Genomic DNA, 10922 nt, shown 5'->3' with positions numbered 1-10922 from the left:
AAAAAATCAAATAAGGTCTGTGAGTTAGTTAATAGTACTGTAGTAATATTATTTTCCTGCTTTTTGATAATTATACTATGGTTATATAAGGTGTTAATATTAAAAGAGGCTGGGTGAAGGATATATGGTAACTCTTGCTATTTTTGTAACTTTCCTATAAATCTAATTTTTTTTTAAAAAGCTCATTGTCCTAATTTTTACTACTCTGAATATTTATCTTAGTTTATTAGTCATTTATATTTGTTTCTATACATTTTCTTTTTTACCCATATTTTTCTCGCATTATTTACTTTTGTATATTAAGAAAATTATATATATTGTATTTTAAGAAAATTAGCTCCTTGTGCATGGCAAATTATTTTCTAGTTTGTCTTCTGACGTTTTTATAGTGGGTTTGTGTGTGTATGTATATGTAGATGTTTTTAACTGATGATTTCTGCTGACCTGTGTGCAGAAAATAAAGAATAGTAGCTAAGTGGCTTTAAGTCTTCCATGTAATTAAAAGACCACAGAATAGGAACAATACTTTATGACTTCTCTCCATTAAAAATTACATTTATTTAAAAAATTCACATATAGTAAAATTCATCCTTTCTGGCATATAATTCTAGTTTTGACAAATGCATACACTCAAGTAACTATAATCAAGATACAGAAACTTTCCATTATTAAAACAAATTCCTTGTGCTACCATTTTGTAATCAGTCTGCCATTTTTTAACCCCTGACATCCACTGATTTGTTCTCTGTTCCTATAGTCTTGCCTTTTCCAGAATATCATATAAATGGAATCAAACTCTAAGTAGCCTTTTGAGTTTGGCTTCTTTTACTTGGCAAAATGCATTTGAGATTCATCCAAGTTGTTGCATGTTTCACAGTTCATCATAGTTTTTATTGCTGAGTAGGATTCTATTGTATGGATATACTACAGTTTGTTTATGCACCAGTTGAGGGACATCCTCCATTTTTATTTTCCTCTGTTGTTAGTGATCTGCAGGTCTAGCAAAGGGCAGAGGTGAGATTTCCCACTCAACAGGACTAAGTTTCTTCTGAAAAGTCCAGCTTAGAAGTATGTCCCTGGATAACATGTGCAAGAGGTTATACCAGGATAACTTACTTCCTCCCCTCACACTATATTTAAAATTGAAGAGTTAATCCTAAGTGAGCACTATATCAAAGGAATGGGAGTTTGTCCTGAGTATAGTTAGATGATATCCTCAGAGCAGGCCTGACAAATATCCTGGAAGCCAAATCATTTGTAGAGTATTAAAAAAATTTTTTTAATTTAAAAAAACTGAAAAAAGTAAAAATCACCCCAAATCACACCACTTTAAAAATTTTATAAAGCAAAAGTCCCCTTTCAGTCTATCTAATCCTACTTCTAAAAGGTTTACAATTTGGTATATATATTTCCCAGCTTTTTCCTAAATTTATTCAGAAATGCCTATATACACATGTATCATACATATACAAATGCTTTTGTTTACAAAATGCATTCACATTATACCATTTCTTGCTTTTTAAATTAATACAAAATTCTGCACATCATACAGATCAGAATGTATTCACAGATATACTCCATTATTTTAATGGATGTATAGTATTTCACTAAAATGAATGTGTCATGATTTATTTATTCATTTTCTTACTGATGGACAGTTGGGTTGTATCCAATTTCTTTTTTTGGTGACTCTGAGATATAATTCATAAAAATACAATTCACCTATTTAAGGTATACAATTCATTATTTATAGTATATTCAATAGAGTTGTACAATTTTCACCAATTTTAGAACATTTTAATCAACCTCTAAAGAAACCTCATACAATTCAGCTATCACCCTCAGCCCTGAGCAACCACTAATCCAGTCTCTATATTAATTTACCAATTCTAGACACTTCATATAAATGGAATCACATAATTATATAGTCTTTTGTGACTGGCTTCTTTCATTTAGCATGTTTTCAGCGTTCTTCCATGTTTGTAGCATATATTAGAAGTGTTCCTTCTACTTTTTGGAAGAGTATGTAAAGAATTTGTATTAATTCTTCTTTAATGTTTGCTAGAATTTATCTGAGAAGCAATTCGAGGCTAGGCTTTTTCTTGTGGGTATTTTTAAGAGTTATTAATTAACCTCTTTACTTGTTATAGACATTTTCAGATTTTGTTTTCCATTGGTTCCAGTAGTTTGTGGGTTTCTAGGAAATTTTCCATTTCATCTAAGTTATCTAATTTGTTATATAATTGTTCATAGGGCTCCTTCATAACACTTTTTATTTCTAGAAGGTTGGTAGTAATGGTCCCTCCTTCACTTCTGATTCTAGTAATTTGAGTCTTCTTTTTTCCCTGGTCAATCTAACAAAAGGTTTGTCACTTTTGTTGATCTTTTTTTATAGAACCAACTATTAGTTTCATTGACATTCTCTACTCTTTTTGTATTCCCTGTCATTTATTAATCTTTTTTATTTTCTTCCTTCTGCTTACTCTAAGTTTAGTTTGCTCCTCTTTTCCCAGTGTCTTAGGCACAAAATTGAGGTTATTTATATGTGATCTTTCTTCTTGTTAAATATAGGCATTAGTATTTATAAATTTTTCTCCAAGCTTTGCTTTTGGTGCACCCCACATTTTGGTATGTCATGTCTTCATTTTCATTCATCTCAAAGGATTTCCTAATTTCCCTTGTGATTTTTTATTTGACCCATCGGTCATTTAAACGTGTGTCTAATTCATGTTTATGAGTCCTTCAACTTTGTTATTGATTTCTAACTCTATTCCAAGGAGTCAGAAAACATACCTTGCATGATTTCAGTCCACTTAAATTTACTGAGGTTTGTTTTATGGTCTATGATATGATCTATTCTGGACATACTTCATGTGCCCTTAAGAAGAATGTGCATTCCATTCGTGCTGGGTAAAGTGTTTTATAGATCACTTTAAGGTCTAGTTCATTATGGCACTGTTCAAGTCTTCTATTTCCTTGTTTATTATCTAATTGTTCTATTAATGAAAATGGGATACTGAATACCCCAACTCTTACTGTAGACTTGTGGACTTTTCCCTTCATTTAATTCAGTTTTTGATTCATGTATTTTGGTGCTGTGCTGTTAGGCGCATATATAACTTTGCTCTATCTTTCTGATGGGTTGATTCTCTTATCATTATAAGATGTCACTCTTTATGTCTAATGACATTTTTTGTTTTAAAGTCTATTATTTGATATTAGTATAGCCACTCCAGCTTTCTTACAGTTGCCATTTGACCGCTATTTTCTTCTATCCTTTTACCTTCAATCTGTTTGTGTCTTTGAATATAAAGTGTGACTCCAACAAACAGCATGGAGGTGAATCTTGCTTGTTTTTCCCAGTCTGACACTCTCTGTCTTTGATTGGTTTAATCCATTCATATTTATTGTTATTATTAATATAGGTGGACTTAAGACTGCCATTTTACTGTTTGTTTCCTACATGTCTCTGGAGTTTGTCTGTTTCTCTATTCATCCTTTTGCACTGAATATTTTCTAATGAAAAATTTAAATTTCTTTAATAATATTTTCACTATATATTTTCAGTTAGTTTTGTAGTGGTTGCTCTAGGGTTTACCATACAAATCTTAACTGAATTGGCTTCAGATATATATAAACTTAATTCCAATGATATAAACACCTTATTCCCATATGAACCTCCTTCTTTCCCCACTTTTTTATACTATTATTGTTATACATATTATTTCTACACATTATTAACCCAATACACTGTTATAATTATTACTTGATATAATTTTATGTGTTTTAAAGAAGCTCAGAGAAGAAAGAAGAGCAAATAAATATTTGATGCTTTTTTATATTAACTTTATTTCCCACTTCTTGTTTTCTTCACTTGTTCCTGTAGATTTGAGTTACCATCTGGAGTCATTTCTATAGTCCAATACAGCTTTGCCTCCACCCACCTCCTATGTCCTATTATTGGCAAATATACTGCATTTTTATATGTTATAAACCCAACAATGCAACTATGTACATATTGCTTTTTAAAATTACTTTTAAAATCAATTAAGAAAAGAAAAATGCATTTAGACTGTCTCTTCTTATTATGTAATTACCTTTACCCATGCTACTTTCCTATATGTGTAGATTTAAATTATTATCTGAGGTCACTGCTTTCTGCCTGAAGAACTTCCTTTAATGTTTCCTGTAAGTCAGGTCTGCCAGCAACAAGTTTATGATTATGTGGGAAGACTTACATTTTATCTTCATTTTTTTAAAACACAGCTTTATTGGATATAGGATTCTATACTGACAGTTGTTTTCTTTGAGCACTTGGAATATGTTATTCCACTGCCACCTCCATTGTTTCTGATGGGAAGTCAGCTGTTAATCTGATTGGGGTTCTCTTATAAATGATGTTTCATTTTTCTCCTGTTACTTTCAAGAGTTTCTCTGTCTTTGAGTTTTAGCATTTTTATTATGATGTGTCTGTGGATTTCTTCTTTATCCTACTTGGCGTTTGTTGAAATTCTTGGATGTGGGACATTTACATCCATTATTTATTGGAATATTTTTTCTGCTTCTTTCTTTCTCTTCTCTTTTTCTGGTCCTCTCATTACAAGTATGTTTGAGTGCTTAATGGTCCTACTCTCTGTTCAACCTTCTTCATTTTTTTTCCTTGCTGTTCTTCAGCCAAAATAATATCATCTCATTTAATACTTACAACCCAATGAGGTAAGTAGTATTATTATCCTCGTTTTATAGATGAGAAAACTGAGGCTCAGATTAAGTGACTTGCCAAGGTCACGAAGTGGTAAGTGTGGCTGTGAAGTTCAAACACAGGTCTGATTCCAAAGTTTGTACTACTTCATCTATATCATATTTTGTTTCTATTCTCCAGCAACTACAAACAAACCGAGGGATTTGGGAATGGGTGGCTATCTTCTAGAGAATGCTTTCTTCCCACCCTCCTTTAGTATTGTTTGCTAGTATGTTCCTCTTCTAAAATTCATATACCTAATATATAATATATATTAGATAGTCACTCAATGTTTATTGCTTTGAATTCAATGATTACTCAATGGTAGCTAGCTTAAATGACTATGAGAACATCAATATTTTGACCTAAATGCTTTCATTAGAAAAATATATAGCTTTTTGAAGACACTGATAACTTTATGGGGAAGCATTGATTAAATATGTGGACTGACTTATGAAAATACATATTGTCACTGCTGATAGTTCTCATTCAACAGCATTTGTTGATGTTTAGGCCTGGGGTGGTCATTTATTTACTAGGTGGATATAATTAGGGATAAATGAGCTCTAGTAAATAAGTATTTCAACATTTAATTAGTGTTTTAGTTCTGCATATAGGAGGCAATCTTGGAAAGAATGTTATCTTTACAGACAAATATTGAAGACCCCAGATAAATTATAAAGATCTTAAAAAATCCTTAGAAATAATCATTTGTAATTTATCCTGAGAAAATGATACTCTTTCTACCCTATGCTTCATACTTGGCATATGTCTGTCCTATATAGTCTTTGATTATAAAATACGTTTTCTAGCTATTCATTCTGAAACTGAGAGGGATTATCTTAGTTCTTCCCTCCCTCAGTTAGTTTCTCTTCTTCAAATCCAAACAAATTGCTATCTATACACAAATTCTAGATCCAAGATTCTGATGCAGGGAAGACCTCCTGGGACTCACCATCTATATATCTTTTAGCTACCACTGATTTCTGCTGTGTTATCTGGAGCAGATGATATGAGAGAAGCAGCCTGGAGGTCTGACCGTTGCTTTTTGTTCTTTCCAAATTCTATCACCAGTATTTTCCCACGTAGTTTATATCCATTTACTAGATATAATGCTTGCCTTGCTATCTCCTTATCTAAAAGAGAAAGAAAAAAACATCAACTTACATTGGGCTTAATAATTCAATTCCATTCCAAGTCTAGTTTATGTTGTTTTGCCTTGGAGTTAAATATAGGCTATAAGGCTATATAGTTATTTAATTTTATTACCTTTTCCATAATCTCAAATTCATACAACTCAGCAAGATTAAACTAATGGCTAAGAATAATGACAATAAAAACTTAAAATGGATGTTTAGAGTGTCTCCTAATTCAAAGATAAGGTTAAAGAAACAAGAATATAGACAGTGTGCCAAAGAAAGCTAAGCTATAACTAATAACATATGAACCTCTATCTTAGATAACAGATTACAGGTATTGTGATAATGAAATCATTTTCAAATTGGATGACATGAATAAAAGATGTTATCATGGTACTGAGGACATTTTGTTACTTTTTTCTTTTGATGGGAGAGTGGGAGCCCTCATTGGGATAAATAAGCTTGAGAATTCCTGTAGGCATATGGATGCTTGAGGTATGGGAGTATACAGTGTATAGCAGGAGTTTTCAATCTATGGGCCTCAGAGCCTGGATGTGGGAAATTTGGAAGTGGAATTATTGCTCAGAGTCTGTGAAATCATAGGGAGACAAGCAATGTCTTTAGACTAAACCAATTTATGTCTCACATATGTATATACTACAAATTTTCAAATTTTATACTACTGTTATTAGTAAAACAGCTGTTCACTTTAAAGTACTTAGTTTATAAAATCTTTTTATTATATAAAAACCACTAGTATAGAGGATCCACAAACCTTCAACATGATAGGAAAGATGGCATAAGAATGTAAGAAAAAAGTGAAGGGGAGTTTTGGTACTGCTTACATGTAAAAGTACTTGCCTATACATAGACTACTAGGCTATTTATAAGTAATGATAGTTTAGGGATAATGAAAGGTATAGCTCCTACGCAGCTACCACCAAAAGACAGTCTGGTCTGTTATAGAAAATGAAATTCCTATATCATTGTTCTTTTAATTAGGATACTGAAGTCATGTATTAAGATAGAAACAACTGTTAAAAGAATTTAACATCATTCACTAATTATGAATTACTAGTGAATTAGCATGTTAACTTATAGTCTCTTAGTCCCAAAGGAATAGGGCATAAGGCAAGTACAAGTATTCTGACAAGAATACCAATATATTAATAAGTAATATAATTATAATTTAAACTAGAAATACTATCATCAGCAAAGGGAAAAGGTACATTTTGATAGAGAGAAGGAAGTGCCAAGATTGGGGAAAACTGAGGACAGCGGAATAAGGTGGTCAGTCAAGTATTGTCAATGGAGAAGAAGCACAGAAGGGAGGACAGAGGAACACTGAAAACATAGTTTCCTTACTTCTCTTTCCTTCTTCCCATGCGCTTGTTCAAGCACATGCTTCTTATTACTATGGAGAAATGAAAGGGCTAGATTTAAATTAGAGAGGGTATAAATAATCTCCAATGAACTGATGCTACAATTGATTATCCAGAAGAAGCTACTTACTGGGAAAGGTGATAAAAGCCTGCCCCCTCATTCGTCCAGTCATCATTCGGAATTGAATTGGTGGTCCTTTTTTCTCCTGGAACCGAGCGAACAATGAGACAAGATCTCTTTCGGTCACCCGAGGGCTAAGGTTCTTCAGGTATAACACCTAATATAAACCAAGGATCAACAGAAATATCACATGAGGAAGGTAAGGCAACTATTTCACTTTGGTTAGAATTAGTTTCAGATAAAGATGGCAGACTGAATACATGCATCTAATTTCACTCCCTACAGAAAACTCTCTAAAACTATAGGGACTTAAAAAAACCCACAAACCCACAAGATAAGAAAGAACAAGGAAAGGAGGCAATAGCAGAAATATTCTGGAAGCTGGAAAATAATTAGATAAGTGTACTCGAGAAAGGTGAATCTTAAACCTGCAGTGGGGAAAGCCGGGAACCAACCCAGTATACACCTAAGAATCCTCAAACAGTTTAGGAACTGATAGCTTCAGGTACTTCTGAGAATGAATGTAAAGGGATAAGGTTAAGATAAGGTGGGTAGGTTGAAAGTTGTTTAAAAACCAACTAGATCTTAAATATCTTCCCCTAAAACTAGCTACCAGGTAAAGGCCAATCCCAATCCCAGTGAATAGTGGTAGTTCATTTTCTGAATATGGGAAATGCCAGACACAGATGAGGGTATAAATACTGTATCTGAACACAAGGAGATTAAGAGAAATAATGCACACTAAATATGATTAGCCCCTAGAGAAAAGATAAAAAAAAAAAAATACTGGTTTGGCATTGGGAATTTCTCCAACAAATGGACCAACCAGATGACTTTAAAATGAAGCTAAAAGTTAACAAGGGCCGCTCGTCTGCTTTTTGGCCCCTACTCATAAGTATGGGCACAGATTACCAGGCATCTGAGGAAAGCCTCTAATGTCAAAGAGAGAACAGAACAAACAGAAATGAAAGCAAATGGAAAAAAAAAAAAAAAAAAAAAACAGACCATGCAGGGTGAAGAAAACTTCAAAAAATCATCACTAATACTCTCAGAGGAATGAGACAATATTCTATTAGGAATGGGATGCTATAAAAAAAAAAAAGAACATTCAAGAAAACAACAAAGAACCCTCAAATACAATTAAAGTTCTTACCAGCTTAAAATAGATTTTTATAACTATAAGATGTTTTAAGGAAGGCCCATTGTAACCCTAAAGAAAATACCTATATAAGATAAACAAAAAATAAGAAAGGAAAAAAGCACATCACTACAAAAAATCAATGAAACACAAAGGAAAACTTCAAGAGAGGAAAAGAGGGACAAATGAGCTACAAGACAGAAAACAAACAATAAATGGCGATAGTAAGTCCTTTCCTATCAATAATTACTCTACAAGCAAGTAGTATGTTAAACTCTCTAACCAAAGACAGAGTGGCTGAATGAATACAAAAACAAGTTCCAACTACAACTGTCTACAGGAAACTCACTTTGTATTTTAAGGCCACATATAAGCTGAAAATGAAAGGACAGAGAAAGATATACCATGCAAATGATAACCAAAAGAAAGCAGGGTGGCCATGCTTTTATCAGACAAAATAGACTTTAAGTAAAAACTGTCACAAGAGACAAAAATGGACATTATATAATGACAAAAGGGTCAATTCACCAAGAAGATATAACAACTATAAATATATATGCACCCAACATCAGAGCACCTAAATGAAGCAAACATTGAGAGAACTGAAAGGAGAAATAGATAGCAACACAATAATACTAGGACATTTCAATACCTCACTTCCAAGAGCAGAAGGAAAACTAGAAAATTCACAAATATGTGGAAATTAAGCATCATACTCTTGAACAACCAATGGGTCAAAGAAGAAATAAGAAGGGAAATTAGAAAATATCTTCAGACAAATGAAAATGAAACGACAACATAACAACATTTATGGGATGCAGCAAGAGTAGTACTAAGAGGGAATTTTATAGTCATAAATGCATACATTAAAAAAGAAGATCTCAGGGGTACCTGGCTAGTTCAATCGGTCAAGCATGCAACTCTTGATCTCAGGGTCTTGAGTTCAAGCCCCACCTCGGGCATTGGAGACTACTCAAAAAACAGAAGAGAAGAGAAAAAGATCTCAAATAAACAACTCTACAACTTAAGGAACTAGACAAAGGATCAAATTAAGCCCAAAGTTAGAAGGAAAGAAAAAAAGATTAAGGCAGAAATAAACAAGAGATTGGGAAAAAAAACTAAGAGCTGTTTTTTTTTTAAAAAAAAAGATTAACAAAACTGACTACCTTTAGCTCAACTGAGAAAAAAGAGAGAAGTCTCAAATAAAATCAGAAATAAATGAGGAGCTGTTACAACTAATGCCACAGAAATAAAAAGGATTACAAGAGACTACTATGAACAACTATATGCCAAAAAATTGGAAAACGTAGACGAGAAGGATAAATTCTTAGAAACATACAACCTACCAAGACTAAATCATGAAGAAATAGAAAACCTAAAGAGATTTAGAACTAGTAATGAGATTGAATTAGTAATCAAACACCTCCCAGCAAAGAAAAGCCCAGGACCAGATGGGTTCATGGGTGAATTCTACCAAACATTTAAAGAATTATTGCCAATCCTTCTCAAACTCTTCCAAAAAACTGAAGAGGAGGGAACATTTCCAAACTAATTTTAGGAGGCCAGCATTACCCTGATACCAAAAGAAAAAAAAAATGACATTATAAGAGAACTACAGGCCAATATCCCTGATGAATATAGATGCAAAAATTTTCAACAGAAAAGTAGTAAAATGAATATAAAAGCACATTAAAAGGATCATATACCATGACCAAGTGACTTATCTCTGAGATGGAAGGATGGTTCCACATACAAAAATCAATGTGATATACCACATTAACAGAATAAAAGATAAACATCACATGGTCATCTTAATAGATGCAGACAAAGCACTTGACAAAATCCAACACCCTTTCATGATAAAAATGCTTAAGAAACTAGGAATAGAAGGAATTTATTTCAACATAATATAGGCCAAATATGAAAGGCCCACAGCTAATGTCATGCTCAACAGTGAAAAACTGGAAAGCTTTCCCCCTAAGATCAAGAACAAGACCAGGATGCCCACTCTTGTCACTTCTATTCAACCTAGTTCTCCTGGCCAGAGAAATTAGACAAGAATAAAGAAGTAAAAGGTACCCAAATGAGAAAGGAAGAAGTAAATTATGTTTGTATATGACAAGATCTTATATGTAGAAAACCCTAAAGACTCCACAATTAATTGTTTTAACATGGGTAAAACCAATAAATTCAGTCAAGTTGTAGGACACATACAAAAATTAGGAGCAAAAAAAAAAATCAGCAAAGTGAAAAGGCAATACACAGAATAGGAAAAAATATTTGCAGATCATGTATCTGATAAAGGATTAATATCTAAAATATATAAGGGGCTCCTAAAGTGCAGTAATGAAAAAAAAAAACCTCAAATAACCCGATTTTAAAAATGCATAAAAGACCTGAA

At 32.7% G+C, this 10922-nt stretch overlaps 1 protein-coding gene across 3 annotated transcripts in view; it reads right to left on the bottom strand.

The window, feature by feature from the left end:
- Window positions 1-1677: 1677 nt before the first annotated feature.
- RBM41 (RNA binding motif protein 41) overlaps window positions 1678-10922 on the bottom strand; it is a 63938-nt gene continuing 54693 nt past the window's right edge. For all 3 annotated transcript variants that reach the window (XM_035725646.1, XM_027608524.2, XM_027608525.2), the window contains 2 exons: window positions 7393-7540; window positions 1678-5877 (listed from right to left, as the gene is read on the bottom strand). In XM_035725646.1, coding sequence (XP_035581539.1) covers window positions 5711-5877; window positions 7393-7540 — 315 coding nt within the window. In that variant the 3' untranslated portion in view covers window positions 1678-5710. The remainder of the gene's footprint in view (window positions 5878-7392; window positions 7541-10922) is intronic.

The sequence above is a fragment of the Zalophus californianus genome, chromosome X, assembly GCF_009762305.2.
Source record: "Zalophus californianus isolate mZalCal1 chromosome X, mZalCal1.pri.v2, whole genome shotgun sequence".
Classification (NCBI taxonomy): Eukaryota; Metazoa; Chordata; class Mammalia; order Carnivora; family Otariidae; genus Zalophus; species Zalophus californianus.
Note: the sequence above shows the minus strand (reverse complement) of the source record. Positions and strands in the feature narration are given on the sequence as shown.